The sequence below is a fragment of the Rhynchophorus ferrugineus genome, unplaced genomic scaffold (assembly GCF_030347505.1).
Source record: "Rhynchophorus ferrugineus isolate W39M unplaced genomic scaffold, kcgeb_rfMv2 rfM9, whole genome shotgun sequence".
NCBI lineage: Eukaryota > Metazoa > Arthropoda > Insecta > Coleoptera > Curculionidae > Rhynchophorus > Rhynchophorus ferrugineus.
Window position 1 is genome coordinate 42,217,794 of NW_027472588.1, and position 16,755 is coordinate 42,234,548.

Sequence of the window (16,755 nt, forward strand, 5' to 3'; positions counted from 1 at the left end):
ATAAGGAAAGGAGAATCATACCGTAACTAATAATGAATTCTAAATATGTCACACTTGTTGCCCTAACCAAGGAGCTAACCAGAAAAGCTCAATTCTCGCAATTACATATATTAGGTATTAGTCACAAGGTTAAATTTCCTTAAGAAAATCAGAAATGAGCGAAATTACTTTCTCACCAACCCGTTATATTATAAAAATGTCTCTAAATAAATCATAAAATTATATAAAGAAAAAAATAGATCAGAAAACAAGGGAAAGTGGCGTTGCAATTCAGACATTAGAGACGACACTTTTGTCTATATAAATGTCAACTGCGCTTAAACCACGATTACATATTATACGTGCTTTGTATGTTTAACAAAAAACCACAAAGCTTTCATCCCGTGTAAGCAAACAGCGTTGATGGTTAAGTGTTTATCCCGTGCAAATAGTTCCTTTGTAAGTTTAAATTACTTCTCCGTCAGACAACACCCTCGCAAAAACTATTTAAGATTTCCAACAGTCTCGCAACGCCACTGCAAGGATGTATCGAAAATAAATAAACGGAAACAATTTAGTTAATTAAAAATCGGTTTTATTGTAATCGCTAGTAAATACAGTTAAAAATCAAGATAGTTAATAATATAATCATAGAATAACAGGATCTGAATATATTTTACGTGTTTCGTATGCTCTTTCCTCTCGAGCTGGTTCTTCGTGATGAAAAGGACAAGCTCTTCAATTTTTGAAGACCGACATTCAGTTTTAATGCCCTGGCTGTTTCTCGTTTACATATAAATATCACGAATATAAAAACACCTAAAAAGAAAAAATGTCTTTAATTGATGTATATAAATACTTGTTAATAAAAAGATATCAAGAAGTAAACTTCAAAAACCAATTCATTGTATAAAAAAATCTTCCAAAGGATGACTGTACTCAAAGGAAAATATATAATAACATTAACTGATCAAACAGAAATGAAATATTAGAAGAGGACGCCAGATTTAGTTAGCTAGCTTAGTTAGTGTTGCGACATCTAAAACTGTGAACTTTTGTTATAATTTTACTTTGTACGATAGAAGAATGTTCAGAAAAGACTCACACAAAATTCCTTAAAAATCCTCTTAAGCACATAAAGAGTTAAGCATTCCAAATATGAGAAAACCGATTATAGAGATGTATTTCGAATTTCACCGAAGGTTAGTTAAGAAATTCAACAGTTATAGAAAGAGCAGAAAGAGTGAAATTATTCTGAGAAACAACAAAGAGAAATAAGTGACCTAAAATATATATCTAGGCCTGAGTTAGAAACCATATGGAAAAAGCAGAGCTCTTTATCAAAGGTATACACTACCAAAATAAGGAAAGGTGAATCATAACTTAATTAATAATGTATTTGATTCATACTTGTTACCCTTACCAAGGAGATAAGAATAAACATAAATATTTTAACAGCTATCTAAAAAAAGATATCATATCGGAAGATAGAGGAAGTGATCATAGTACGAAAGCCTGGTAAGCATCCAAATGATATTAAATTCTCTATATCTCTAAGAACAAATGAAAATCTCTTCAGAAAATATGTTTAAATATTCACAAAGGAATATGAAAAAATATTACAAGACTAAAAGAGAAAAAGAAATCATGGATACGGTAGGATACCTATTTTTAATAACAAAAAAAATTATAACGAGAAAAATATACATCTGCATCAAATATTTTTGTTTTTAAATATTTCCTCACACTACCAAACGCATTAAAACTATTTAGTAGTCATAACCTCTAAATTTCTTCAAGTTTTTTAGAAGAAACTATCTAAATAATGTCTGCATTAATTTTCTTTCCATGGAGCACTGCAACTTTCAACAGGAATCAATAAAATAGAGGACTTAGGCATAATTTAATATATAGGGTGGGACAGAAGTCCCGCTACCATTTTGATTGCGCCCCATTTTGGTTATATGACGTTTAACTCAGTTTCGTTTTAACCATTGTGTTGTGTGAACGTCCATATTTTATTGTGGATTTTATATGGTCAATGGTAGCGGGACTTTTGCCCTACCCAACTTATATAAATTATACTATATTTTAAAATCAAAATCAAAAGTTTACATATAGTCACGAATTATTTCACTTACCTTGCAAACAATTGAATATATCCCAGGTAATTTCCACGTATTTTGTAATTTTCGTAGCATCGAAGTCGTAAAAGGAGGACACCACTTCAAATACGTAAGATATGCCCATAATAATTGACAATTTCGTACACAAGAGAAACCTGTAAATATAAATATTTATAGTCTATTCAAAGTTTCTTTGTGCATACGTCATCAAGATGTTTAACGTATTGCCTGCCGCAATTTGTAAATTGGTTTTAGAATCAGACAATATTTTCTTCCTCATTTTATTCTAGTTAAAAAGAGACACAATGTTGTTTGATTAGTTCGAACACGTAAACGAATGAGCCTGTCAAGTTCGCCCGGTTGCCAGACGTATGCAAAATTCTTGAAATCAATAGTGATAAGACGTTATAACTCTAACCTATAAACTATTGTGGCTGTATAATTAACTGTAGTTTTTAGATGTACTATAATATTAAAATAAATTATAGTTGATAACATTTTTGTTCAATTAGACTGAATGACGTATCTACTAAATAACTTTACGAACAAACTATATGCATTGTAGTTTTATTAGTTTTTAAAATTTGAAATATTTTCGAAAGATATTATTTTTTGTTATTACAACTGTTATTTTAACCAAAATAACCCGCAATCAAAATGATAGCGGAACTTTTACCCCACCTTAGCGCCTAATCAAAATAGTAGCGGGACTTTTGCCCCACCTTAGTCCACAACTGACATTATATCTCTATTTCTACTAATCCGATTTATTTGAAATTTAGTATGATATATTCATTATATATTTTCCTATAGAAAATATGCTACCAAAATATTTTTTCGACGAAATATCAAACGCGTTTTTCATCAAATACCATTTCCGAGAAATTTGACGTGTTATCCCAAGTTTTACTGAAACCGTTTATCTAAAATTTGGTGTAAGTCTTCCCCACACATTTAAAATATTAATATATTTAAAAAAAGCAAAGAAAATTATTTTCACCAAGTTACTGATGTTCAGGAAAAACTAGTAATTTTGTTATAATTTTTTTGATATCTTCAAATGTTTTTATAACAGTAAAAATCTAAATTTTGTTATAATTTTACTTAATACGATAGGAAAATATATAATGAATATATCATACTAAATTTCAAACAAACCGGTTTAGTAGAAATAGAGATATGATGTCAGTCGTGGACTAAGGTGGGGCAAAAGTCCCGCTACTATTTTGATTTGGCGCTCAGGTGGGGCAAAAGTCCTGCTACTATTTTGATTTGGCGCTAAGGTGGGGCAAAAGTCCAGCTACCATTTTGATTTGGCGATAAGGCGGGGCAAAAGTCCCGCTACCATTTTGATTTATCGATAAGGTGGGGCAAAAGTCCCGCTACCATTTTGATTTGGCGCTAAGGTCGGGGCAAAAGTCCCGCTACCATTTTGATTTGGCGTTAAGATGGGGCAAAAGTCCCGATACCATTTTGATTTGGCGATAAGGTGGGGCAAAAGTCCCGCTACCATTTTGATGTGGCGCTAAGGTGGGGCAAAAGTCCCGCTACCATTTTGATTGCGTGTTATTTTGGTTATGTGACGTTTAGCTCAGTTTCACTTTAACTATTGTGTTGTGTGGACGTCCAAATTATATTATGGATAAATATACGCCACAAGAACGAGCAGAAGTAATGACAATATTTATTGAAAATCATTGGTAGCGGGACTTTTGCCCCACCCTATACTTAAAAACAAAAACTAGTCGGGATTAAATGAGCTATATTTCAATATCTCAGTCCTTACCTCTCCCTTTCGACCAGGAATCGTTTTTTCTTCTTGGCCTTATTGTCGTTCATCTTCTCGATTTGTTTACTGACATCGATACAACATTTCACCGTCTTCACGTACAAAATCAAACTGATCGCCTCGATGACGGACACGGGCACGGTCCTGAACAACAGATCGGCGTAATTGCCGTCAACTGAAAATATCAGAAAAAAAAAACGGAACGTTCAATTTCATTAAGAGCGAAGACTGAACGCGGCATCGACGAAAACAAAAGAAGAACGGGCGGGTTGCGTCGCGTATACTAACCGTAAAAACAAACGATTGTTCGACAACTATAAGGCCCGAGAATGGGGGAGTGAATATTCGATGCCTACTTAGTTTTAGAATCGATAGGAAGGAGTAATGGCTTATTGTTATTATTAAACAAGATCTATAAACGAGATGATGGATTATACAGGGTGTTTTTTTTAGGAAATAATTTATTATATCTGTTTTAGTTCCAGGGTTACATTTTCTCTAAAGTTGTTAAAAAAAACAATTTATTCAATCATTCAATCAACCTTTTTTAACTATAGTCTATCAAATCTTTTCTATTCTTTTTATTTTCTACGAACAAGTACGAACGTGTAACCGAACTGTTGTAACCAAAGTCGTCCCGTTGTCAAATGTGTGCAAAATTCTTCAAGACAATAAAGAAAATGCCGAAAAGCATCGAAGAGGTCTAATAGAATTTCCTAATATTGCTTTTAAAAGAATACAATTTTAAAAGCATATAATAAAATCAAGGAAAACATATTATTTCATTATTTGTGTATTTAGATGAGACATGGATATTTCAGAACGGAACCAATATATCCGATGATCACTCATGGCAAGATGATAATAAAAATAGTAGTATGATAACAAAAGTTGATGGAAAAAGGTAAACGTTGGAATAACTATCGATTAGGCTTTGTTAGTCATAATATTTATTAATAATTCATTGCAGATATATTGTTTTTTATTCTATAATTCGGTTTGGACGAAGTCGATAAGACACATTGAAGAAGAAATTGACGAATAATGGAATTCTGAACAAATGTTAGATAGATTAGAAATTAACAGCTTAGTTATTCACTTGAATGAAACTTTTTGGATATGGTATGACTCAAGGCTGCCTATTTCTAAGACAAAGTGATTAGAGTGGAAGCAAGTAAAGATGAGTATATAATTAACTAGAGACCCGCCCCGGCTTCGCACGGGTGCAATGCTGATACTAAATTAAATACACTACAGAAAAAATATGAACGTTGTATATAAAAACATAGCGGCCCGCTCCGACTTTGCACGGGCATAAAATATATATGCCTATGTCACTCAATGAAAACATGATTAAAATCGATCCAGTATTTTTGGTTCATTCATTACTGCCCTTGGCCTGCACGCATTAAATTTGGAGTAAAACAATTCCTCTTCCCCTATACTTACTATGAAGATTTCCTGCTATCTTTGGAATATCTAAATTCATACAATTTTTATTACATTACACATTTTTAAACGCAAATTTTAAATTTGTAATATCTCCGAAAATATTTGTTTAATTTACATGCTGTAAGGAACCTTATTGATCTATATTAATTGCACACTGTATTTAAGGTACTTAATTCGATAAGGATTAATGCCGTATTGCTTAAAATAGCTTCGTAAATAAGCCATTTTCTCACGTAAAAAGTAAACAATAAAAATGGTTAATGTGGGTTATCCCTAAAAGATAAACATATACCATCACGGACTTTTTTGTAGACCTTTTTATGGTGTGCAATACTGTAGTACATTAATTTGATCTAACTCGTAGGGTTAGGCAGCGTTTTTGCTAATTGCTAAATAAGCCTAAAAAAATTGGTTAATTTACGACATCACGTTAGAAACCTCTAAAATTAGCAATGTTGCCTTAGTATATTATGCATGTATTATACATATAAACCTTCCTCTTGAATCACTCTATCTATTGAAAAAAACCGCATCAAAATCCGTTGCGTAGTTTTAAAGATTTAAGCGCACATAGGGATATAGGGACAGAAAAGGCGACTTGGTTTTATACTATGTAGTGATATATAAGAACTGTAGGACTTGTTATTGTAGAGTGTAAACAATGTATGTGCACAGATATGTCTGTAATTGTATAGAATATACAGGAGTATTTGGTTAAAATGTGTCAGGGGAGAAAGAATAGTAACGAAGAGAAGAAGAACGAGAAGAGTGTTTTGCAGTTATGGCAAATGCATTAAAGAGAATGCAGTGACTAAGTCTAGTTTTATCAAGAAAAATGTATAAAGGCATTAACACAACAAACGAAAGATAAATACAGTAATATCAAAATGTCTTTACAAGAAAACACTGTATCTAAAGGCACAAAAACTAAGGGTAAAATGTAGATATGCTCTATAATGAGAATAAAATATATTACTTGGATATATAGTTGTTAATTAAGTGGATTAATCCTCCAGCGGATACCACTACATAACACAACTCCCCTGGAAATCTAACTCATAGATGTTATAGGAAAAAATCAATGTAAATATAATAAAACCCAGCCCAAACCTACAAACTATTATAACTGTATAATTAATTGTAGTTTTAATTTCTTTGATAATACGTGCATTATATATACTGCAATGTTAAAAATAGTTTTAATTTAATAGAATAACTTTGTACTTTCAATAGTATAATGATTTTATTTATAGAATTTTGTTGTATGTCACAGCCAAAATGAACTAACACTCAAAGTTGAAGCGGTAACATCGCGACGTTTTTTGACGTCATCAATTCAGATGACGTGAATTCACTGCTATTTTGAATAGACTACCGACATCAATTAAATAAACATTTTGAACTTGTTTTTATTACTGAATTATCAAAATGCGAGAAATTAGTGAGTCATATGACTTTTTTTTTGTTAATCTTGTTGATATTTTATGTTCTTTATTCAATAATTATATTTTTTAGTATAAAATTCAATTTTCAAGGAACGATTTAAATAGCAACATCCAATACCCGTAATATATTATATCGTAGTGAATACTTACAGCGGTCTATGGCACATCTATACAGTCCAATTTGAATCTGAATTGGTCTAGGTAACACGTCCAAGTAGGCGAGGCTTAAAGGGATAAGGGTGACTAATAAGGGAAGTCCCCAGCCGTAAACCGAATAGCAAAGGAACCGTTTAAGATTATCGCTCCCCAGTGGTCTGTTACGAATTTTTCCGGTCCTGGAAAATTAAAATTTTTATTAGGCCACTATTTCGCAACACGGTTTTCGGTTAGTATTTTGGCAACAAGCGCGTGTCGCTCGTAATTCTTTTGTAAATGCCTGTTTGTGCTGAAATTTGTATTAGAATGTATGCTCTTCTTTTATTTTAAGAAAAAAATTGCTCAATCGAAAAGTCCCCGGCCTAATACATAGACACTTGAATTAAATCCGTATGTTTTTAGTTTTAGTTTCATTATTAGTTTGTGAATTATAGCATTTTGAGTGAAACAACTTTCGTTATTGTGAAAAAAATGGATAGAAAGGAATTTCGCGTGAACGCAGTGGACGCCCAAAAGAGATTGTTACCGACGGAAACATTAAAAAAATTCACAAAATGATTTTAAGTAACCGTAAATTGAAACTGAATGAAATAGAAGAGACTTTAAAGATATTAACTGAACGTGTACATCATATCATTCACGAATATTTATGTATGAAAGCTCTGTTCATCATTTCACCCCGAAGTTCAATCCAAGTGGACTGCACACCATAAACCCGCTCCAAAACGCGGGAAAATGCAACAGTCGACTGGGAAGGTTATGGCGTCTGTATTTTGAGATCCACATAGAATAATTCTCACTGAGTATCTTGAAAAAGGAAGGACCATCAACAGCGACTATTATATGGAGTTATTGGACCGCTTGAAGGACGAAATCGCCAAAAAACGGACGCATTTGAAGAAAATAAAAGTGCTGCTTCACCAAGAAAATGCACCATGTCACAAGTCAGTGAAAACGATGGCAAAAATCCATGAATTGGGCTTTGAATTATTTCCTCATCCAGCCTATTCTAAAGATCTAGTCCCCAGAGACTATCTGCTGTTCTCAGATCTTAAAAGAATGCTCGTTGGAAAGAAATTTTCGTCGAATGAAGTGATCGACGAAACTGAGGCTTATTTTGAAGCAAAGGACAAGTCGTACTACAAAATGGTATTGAAAAGTTGGAGGGTCGCTATAAACAGTGTACCACCCTTGAAAGGAATTATGTTGAATAAAAAAATAATAATTTTGCCAACAAAATATGTTTTACTATGGTAGGCCGGTAACTTTTCAATTGACCTATTATTTATCGTATCATATAGTTATTTGTAAATTAAAACTTCACTACATAGTATAAAACAAAGTCGCCTTTTCTGTCCCTATATCCCTATGTGCGCTTAAATCTTTAAAACTACGCAACGGATTTTAATGCGTTTTTTTTCAATAGATAGAGCGATTCAAGAGGAAGGTTTATATGTATAATACATGCATTATATACTAAGGCAACATTGCTAATTTTAGAGGTTTCTAACGTGATGTCGTAAATTAACCTATTTTTTTAGGCTTATTTAGCAATTAGCAAAAACGCTGCCTAACCCTACGAGTTAGATCAAATTAATGTACTACAGTATTGTACACCATAAAAAGGCCTACAAAAAAGTCCGCGATGGTATATGTTTATCTTTTAGGGATAACCCACATTAACCATTTTTATTGTTTACTTTTTACGTGAGAAAATGGTTTATTTACGAAGCTATTTTAAGCAATACGGCATTAATCCTTATCGAATTAAGTACCTTAAATACAGTGTGCAATTAATATAGATCAATATGGTTCCTTACAGCATGTAAATTAAACAAATATTTTCGGAGATATTAAAAATTTAAAATTTGCGTTTAAAAATGTGTAATGTAATAAAAATTGTATGAATTTAGATATTCCAAAGATAGCAGGAAATCTTCATAGTAAGTATAGGGGAAGAGGAATTGTTTTACTCCAAATTTAATGCGTACAGGCCAAGGGCAGTAATGAATGAACCAAAAATACTGGATCGATTTTAATCATGTTTTCATTGAGTGACATAGGCATATATATTTTATGCCCGTGCAAAGTCGGAGCTATTTTTTTATATACAACGTCCCTATTTTTTCTGTAGTGTATTTAATTTAATATTAGCATTGCACCCGTACGAAGCCGGGGCGGGTCGCTAGTATAATATATAAGTTATATATAACATGGTTATATATATAAGCCATCATCAAGGAAAAATGCATCATTCTATTGTACAAAAGCAAATATTATAGCTTCAGTATTCAACTTATCAGTTATTTTTAATATAATCGGCAATAAGTATATTGTTCTTACCCAAATGTTAAATATATATCAAAACCCAACAACAGTAGCCATAAGAAAGTACTATATTCAGCGTATAATAACAGAAATCCTAAAACATTTTAAAAATATACGTAATTTTTTTTATATATAGTCTATTCCAAGTTTATTTGTATACGCGTAATCAAGATGCTTAATGTATTGCCTGCCAATATTTGTAAATTCGTATTAGAATCAGACATTATTTTCCTTCTCATCTTATTCCAGTTCATACTTCATAGACATATTATTGTCAAACAGGGTGATAAAGACACTGACCTACACCAAATATATTCGGGTGTTCCGCAGGGTAGTGTTCTTGGCCCATTGTTATATCTTATGTATACAGCTGACCCACCGACCTCAAGAAACGCTACTTTTGCAACAAATGCTGACGATACAGCGGTTTTATCATCACACGAGGATCCAATATCAGCTACAAGAAACCTCCAACTTCATCTTAACAAGGTCGACTGGTGGCTGAAAACGTGGCGTATCAAAGCAAATGAGACAAAATTTACTCAAATGACATTCACCCTTTGTATAAGAACATGTCCCTCAGTAAAATTGAATAATCATGAGTTTCCGCAAGCAGACAATGTTAAATATCTGGGAATGCATTTGGATCGACCTTTGACATGGAAAAAACATATAGTGACAAAACACAAACAGCTTTGGCTTAAACTAAACCAAATGTATTGGCTGTAGGGCGTAAATCTAAAGATTTTGCTGTATAATGTCGATACTTAGACCCATTTGGACCTATAGTATTGAACTGTGTGGCGCTACTAGCAAATCTAATATAGATATCCTCCAGAGGTTCCAGAATAAAGTGTTCTGAGTCATCTCGATGCCCCATATTACGTGTTCAACAAACTGATTCAACGCGATATCCCCTTAGAAACTATATAGAGGCTTAAATGCAAACTGCCATACGAACTGATTAATAGACACACAGAGTCAGATTTAATAACCTCTAGAATAAGTGATCTATGGAAATCATACAATAATACTTATTGTCCACGGGCAGATTGTTGACGCTCTAAGTTAATGTTATGAGCTCTAAGCTCTATGTTAAAATAAATTATATTTAATAACAGTTTTGCTCAACTATTTTATTTAGATTAGAATTTTGTTGTATGTCAAAACCAAACTGAACTAAAACTCGGAGTTGATGCGGTAACATTGCCAGGTTTTGACGTCACAAATTTCGATGGCGCATATACAAATAAACTTTGAATTATACTATATTTACCAAAATTACTACAACGAAAATGATAACTTACCGATAATTCGACAAGTATATCCTCCTGGTTTCACGGATCCAAAATAAAATGTCGTATAAACCAACAAGAAAAAAGTGAACATCAAAGAACAACAAAAACTAATTAATATTTTCCCGAAGAGCTTCCTGGTTTCTCCCAGGACGACGTATATGACCACGGTTGCCAACAGGAATGCACTGGATACGATCATAATATATCCGTTTATAACGTATTTTACTTCTTTTTCCGGAAGTTTTCTAAAATATATAAAAAATAGAAACTGATTAATACGAGAGGTATCGCAGAACTTATTAAGATAAGAATTTGACGAAATATTGTGAATAACTAATAAAGTAAAAATGGAGCTCTATGCAGAGAACAGTGTGTTTCTATAGTTAAATAGCATTTCAAAGAATGACAGATTAAATTTCGTAAAAAATTACAATAAAAAATCTTCAGTAATTTATGGGACATTCCACAACAAAATTATTCGAAACATTCAAAGGATTTTTTCCAGTAGAAATACTCGAGCTTGGGAAAGTTAGCTTGGATAGAGATCAAGATACAACTAATCACTATTGAGATTTATATTTTTTTATTATTATTATTTAATTATTACATTGTTCCTAGTCGTTTTTATAACAGGTCAATTGAAAAATCCCCGGCCTACCATAGTAAAACACATTTTTTGCCAAAATTAGTTTTGTTTATTCAACATAATTCCCTTCAAGGGTGATAGACTGATTATAGCGACCCCCCAACTTTTCGATACCATTTTTGTAGTACGATTTGTCCTTTGCTTCAAAATAAGCCTCAGTTTCGGCGATCACCTCTTTATTCCACGAAAATTTCTTCCCAGCGAGCATTCTTTTGAGATCTGAGAACATGAAATAGTCGCTGGGGCCAGATCTGGAAAAACGGTAGATGAGGAAGCAATTCGAAGCCCAATTCATGGATTTTTGTCATCTTTTTCACTGACTTGTGACACGGTGCATTGTCTTGGTGAAGCAGCACTTTCTTTTTCTTCAAATGCTGTCGTTTTTCGGCGATTTCGTCCTTCAAGCGGTCCAATAACGCTATGTAATAGTCGCTATTGATGGTCCTTCCATTTTAAAGGCAGTCAATGAAAATTATTCCATGCGCATCCCAAAATACAGATGCCATAACCTTGCCAGCCAACTGTCCCTCGCTTTGGAGCAGATTCATCGTGTGCAGTCCGCTCGGATGACTGTCGATTGGACTTAGGAGCGAAATCATCAACTCGTCGTTGTTTTTGGTCAAAAGTGAGCTCGCGCGGCACTCACTTTACACAGAGCTTTCCCATGCCCAAATATTCGCGAATGATATGATGTACACGTTCAGTTGATATCTTTAGAGTGTCTGCTATTTCATTCAGTTTCAATTTACGGTCATTCAAAACGGTTTTGTGGATTTTTTAATGTTTTCGTCGGTAACAACCTCTTTTGGGCGTCCACTGGTCGTCTAAGCTTAGCATACCAATCCTTGATGGTTGATTTTCCTGGGGCAGTGTCCGGAAATCCAGCATCAAGCCAAGTTTTTGCCTCAACTGTATTTTTTCCCTTCAAAAAGCTATTTTTCATCAACACGCGAAATTCCTTTTTATCCATTTTTTACACAATAACAAAAGTTGCTTCACTCAAAATGCTATAAATAACAAATTAATGATCCGACAGCTGTTAAATTTATAAACGCATCTTTTGAGGGTTAGGGCTAACTAAAAAATCATATGGATTTAATTCTTGTAGCGCCATATATGTGTCAGGCAGGGAATTTTCAACCGACCTGTTTTATACCGATAAAGTACCAACTAATATACCTGAAAAGTCGATGACCGAAATCGATGCCGTTCTTGGTGGCGTGCTCGATACAGTAAGTGTCGTCAGTCGGTTCATAAATTTCGTTCCCAATTTTTTCATCGAAAAGGCGAAAGACGCCTCTGGAATCTAAATGAAACTCCCAATCCGACGGCTGTAGATATATCTTGCCGCTGTAGCCGTGTATTATGGCGAACTCATCTAAAACGTGTTAAACGTTGATTATTAGTAGTTGATAAATTATTTACTAAATAAATATAAAAAAGTATTTAACTTATCAGCAGAGAAACACAGGGTATTGACTATTGTATTGGCACCAATTCTTATTAAGTTTACGAAAATGAAACGGAAATAATTTTTTGTCAGAGTCAAAAGGAACTAAATCTGTCGAATAAGATGTATGTGAATGATAATTCGTATTTTACCACTTTCAATCGCTGAAATTTAATTGAATGTCCTTTATGGTATGAACAAAATCTTTTAGTGCCATTCCTTACACAAAATTGATCCAAAACGTTTAATTGGTGTATAAAAAACAACACATCCCAAGATATTGGCTTCTATTACTTTCAATGTCTATATCCAGATACTTAAATACATCAACTTTTTAATTTTATATCCTCAATTTCTATATTTGTCCCAGTTGTTTTTTCCCTGGTTGTTCCATTACCATTACTTATTTTCTTTTATTCGTTATCATACTGTAGTCTATTCAAAGTTATTTTGTGCAAACGTACATCTAAATTTGTGACGTCAAAACGTCGCAATATTGCCGCATCAACTACGAGTTTTAGTTCAGTTGGACTTTGATATACGAGGGTCACTATTTATATTTCCGGAATAGGAAAAACAAATAGTTAAGTTGCGAATATATTTTTATTGTTTTTCAAAATACACGCCACGATTATCGATACACTTTCGTATATGCTTAAAACAATTTTCAAAGCATTTATTCCATTCCGAATGAGATATCTTCAAAACGTGATTTTTGGACGTTTCAATGGCTTCTTCGGGCGATGAAAATCGTTGACGACGCAGTTTATTCTTCACGGATGGGAACAAAAAGAAGTCATTGGGTGCCAAATCAAGGCTGTACGGCCGATAACCCATCAATTCGATGTTTTGAGTGCTCAAACGATCTCTTGTTTGAGCCGATGTGTGAGAGCTCGCATTGTCAGGATGAAGAATAATCCGACGTATCTTGTTCGTTTTGCTTATTTCACCGAAGTCTTCTGCCAAACAAATAGTTGTCTATCAATCAGAATTTACTGTTCTACGATCATCTAGAGGCATTATTGCTACATGACCAGTTTTTCCGAGGAAGCAGGCCACCATTTTCTTTGAAGTACTTCGTGCGCGAACAACTTTTTTTGGATTTGGTTCATCTTGGAACACCCAGTACAGTCGACTGCTACTTATTTTCGGGCTCGTACGAATAGATCCATGATTCGTCACCTGTCACGATTTTATAAACGTCTTACGAAGCACCGCGATTGAATTTCTTAAGCATTTCTTTGCACCAATCGACACGAGCCTTTTTTTTTGAGCGATTTGAAAATGTGTGGGATCCAACGCGAACATAACTTTATATGCTGATGGAACTAATACTTAGGGATGCCTCAATCTCAAAATAGATGACATGATGATCTTGCTTAATGATTTCGCCCACAGCATCGATGTTTTCTGGCACAACAGCCGATTTTGGACGACCTTCACGAAACTCGCCGGACAACGAACTACGACCACGATTGAATTCATTAAACCAGCGATACACGGTCGTTTTTGATGGAGCTTCATCGCCAAAAGTCAAATTAAGTTGATTGATGCACTCTTGTTGTGATAATCCACGTCGAAAATCGTAAAAAATCATCGCACGAAAATGTTCGCGATTCAGTTCCGTTTTTTGCCGAGACGAAACTTTCAACTAAATATAAAATAAACGAATAGCGTTCGTACGACAAAATGTTCTGAATACAAAACAAAACTGAGTAAAAGAGTACGCTTGAGTGTTTAGATCAAGATTAAAATATGTAATTTACCAATAATCGCACTCTACAAACTGCAATAATGACATAGGTCAGCTAACATTTTTAAATTAATAATTAGCTCAATAACAATATCATTATATTTTTTTAATCACAGTGTACCAATTTGATGTCAAACTCCAAACACAATATGAAGCAGGCGCTGACTCATATTTTGCGTCATATATTTAAAATAAGTTTTAATTAATACAATATATTTTCCAGGCTTCCCATGCAGCATGTACAAGGCTAACAATATTCCATATTATATCACGAATCTCTAAAGTTATGTAATGTCTGAAGGTATTACTTTAATTTATTTGTATCGTTCTATTATTTTCAGTAATATTAATTATAACTCTCATTTATAATAAACAGGTGATAGATTAGAACACGAATAAATTAAAAAATCCTCCAATTTTTTTATAGCAAATGACTTAAAATATGAAACAATTGTTTAAAATGATAATTAAAATAATAACGATAAAGGCGTTGTTTCTTCAGCAATAATTTCATAAATCTTAAAATATTTACGGAGAACCGACACTGTGAAGAATTTGTTCTGTACTACTACAACTTAAATACCAACCTGTATGATCAATGAACTCCGAAAAGTTCAGATCTAAACCGTGAACAAAGGTGGCCTCGCAGTGGGACCCATTAACGAAACTATGTCCATCAGGGCAACATTTTCGAATGCAGCGCATGGTATCGCACACCTCGAAATCGTTCCTGCATTCCCTGAAAATCTCCGAATGGTTTTCCGTTCTGTCCAAACAATAGCTTTCCGCATTTAGTTCGGATAAATCCTTTTCAGAAACCCCATTACTATCCACGATTATTTTGCAGTTAGGTAATCCGATACGAACGAATCTGGAACTGCACAATCATAAAATGGTGAAATCTAATAGTTTTATTATTATTTTTTTGGTTCTACTTTACTAATATAATCAGAAACACGTTTTATTAATTTAAGGGTAAAAAACGCATAATCCAAATATTTAGGTATCATAAAATATTCAACAAATAACAAATGAATAATTAATGTCAGCCTAACAAATAACCGATGTTTTTTATTAATTGATATTCCTTATATCAAAAGTTATGTCATATTATGACACAGTCAATAATATGACATAAGTGAAATAACTTTATAAAACATACAAATAAAAATAAAAAAACGAAGAGGCCTATTTTGCGAATAGTCACTGTTTAATTTAAAATATCTGTCAATACCTTCAAAAATCAGTGATTTTGATTTAACTTAACCTGTTTTTTATTTTCTTTTTTCGGAGATTTGAACTTTTACTGAGTTTTTTTAAACTGTTTTACTTCTTTCATTTCAGGAAATCTAGAGTAGTAATGACTTCATTAAATTTCAATAAGTTTAATAATTATTTTCTTTAAAAAAAGTTATTTGGTAATAATAGATTTTTGCCATCAACATAATCTTTAAATAGTTAAAATTTTCTGTTCTGCGTTACATATTTCCCTCTCTATTATTTAGGTACTTAATTTCTGTTTTACTTCTTTAATTTGAAGAGATCTATAGACTGATATTTTCTAGATTTTGACCTAACTGAAATAAGTTGTCGCCAGTGGTTTCCATAGCCAGCTGTTAACCCAGAGCCAAAGGAAATATTACAAATAATAGGAATTACAAATATACATACCTTGAATTCTTAGTTCGATTACTAGAGACGTTTTCGTGGCACGTGTGCAACTGTGTATTGTAGAAGTGATTCAAAGGACAACATTTGTTAAAATATTTTAAAGATAAGGATTTTATTTTGGTAAAATTAGATTGCCCTTCAAACAAATATGCTTCGTTTTCGAATACATCTAGACAGAAATCACCAGTAACCTGTTTGTCACTAGGTAAAATTTGTATCAAACTATTGACTTCATTACCGCATATATAAGTACTATTTTCGAACACTATAACACTATTAATAGGACAACACTTTATCAAATCTTCATAAATTAATTGTGATTGACCCAAAACAAACACACCGAATAGAAAACACAAAAGCAGCATCCTTTTCGATTCGCTGCAAAACCTCACTGTCTCTATGAAATTGAAATATATTAGTAACATGTTTATTAAAGTGAACAAAAGGAATATAAACAAAACATTTCCCATGTATAAAAATACCGTGTTTATTTTTCTAAGATGTCATGTTCCATATTGTTCTAACTAATTTAATCTCCTGGCATTAGATAATATCTCTATATCTATAAACAAAAAGGATTCAGTCAAAGATCAACAGAACAATGTTTATGTATCTTTTGAAAGATATACGAGGTTATAAAATTCTAATGAAATATAAAAGAA

The 16,755-nt window shown here is 33.0% G+C and overlaps 1 protein-coding gene across 1 annotated transcript; it reads right to left on the reverse strand.

Annotated features, from left to right (window-relative positions):
- Positions 1-558: 558 nt before the first annotated feature.
- LOC143203025 (G-protein coupled receptor Mth) lies at positions 559-16,485 on the reverse strand. Its single transcript, XM_076415119.1, has 9 exons — positions 16,094-16,485; positions 15,010-15,299; positions 12,399-12,597; positions 10,583-10,818; positions 9,291-9,369; positions 6,942-7,126; positions 3,892-4,069; positions 2,121-2,260; positions 559-798 (listed from the first exon to the last, which is right to left on the reverse strand). Exons 1-9 carry the CDS (start codon positions 16,456-16,458, stop codon positions 656-658), a joined length of 1,815 nt encoding a protein of 604 aa, XP_076271234.1. The 5' UTR covers positions 16,459-16,485; the 3' UTR covers positions 559-655.
- Positions 16,486-16,755: the final 270 nt, after the last annotated feature.

Bases quoted from the DNA above. Each gene is read 5' to 3' on its own strand.
- LOC143203025 (XM_076415119.1), bottom strand. From the start codon at position 16,458: ATGCTGCTTTTGTGTTTTCTATTCGGTGTGTTTGTTTTGGGTCAATCA. The intron at 9,370-10,582 runs GTAAGTTATCAT...AAAATGTTTTAG, and splicing joins ATATACTTGTCGAATTATCG to GATTTCTGTTATTATACGCT. The intron at 799-2,120 runs GTAAGTGAAATA...TTTTCTTTTTAG, and splicing joins TATATTCAATTGTTTGCAAG to GTGTTTTTATATTCGTGATA.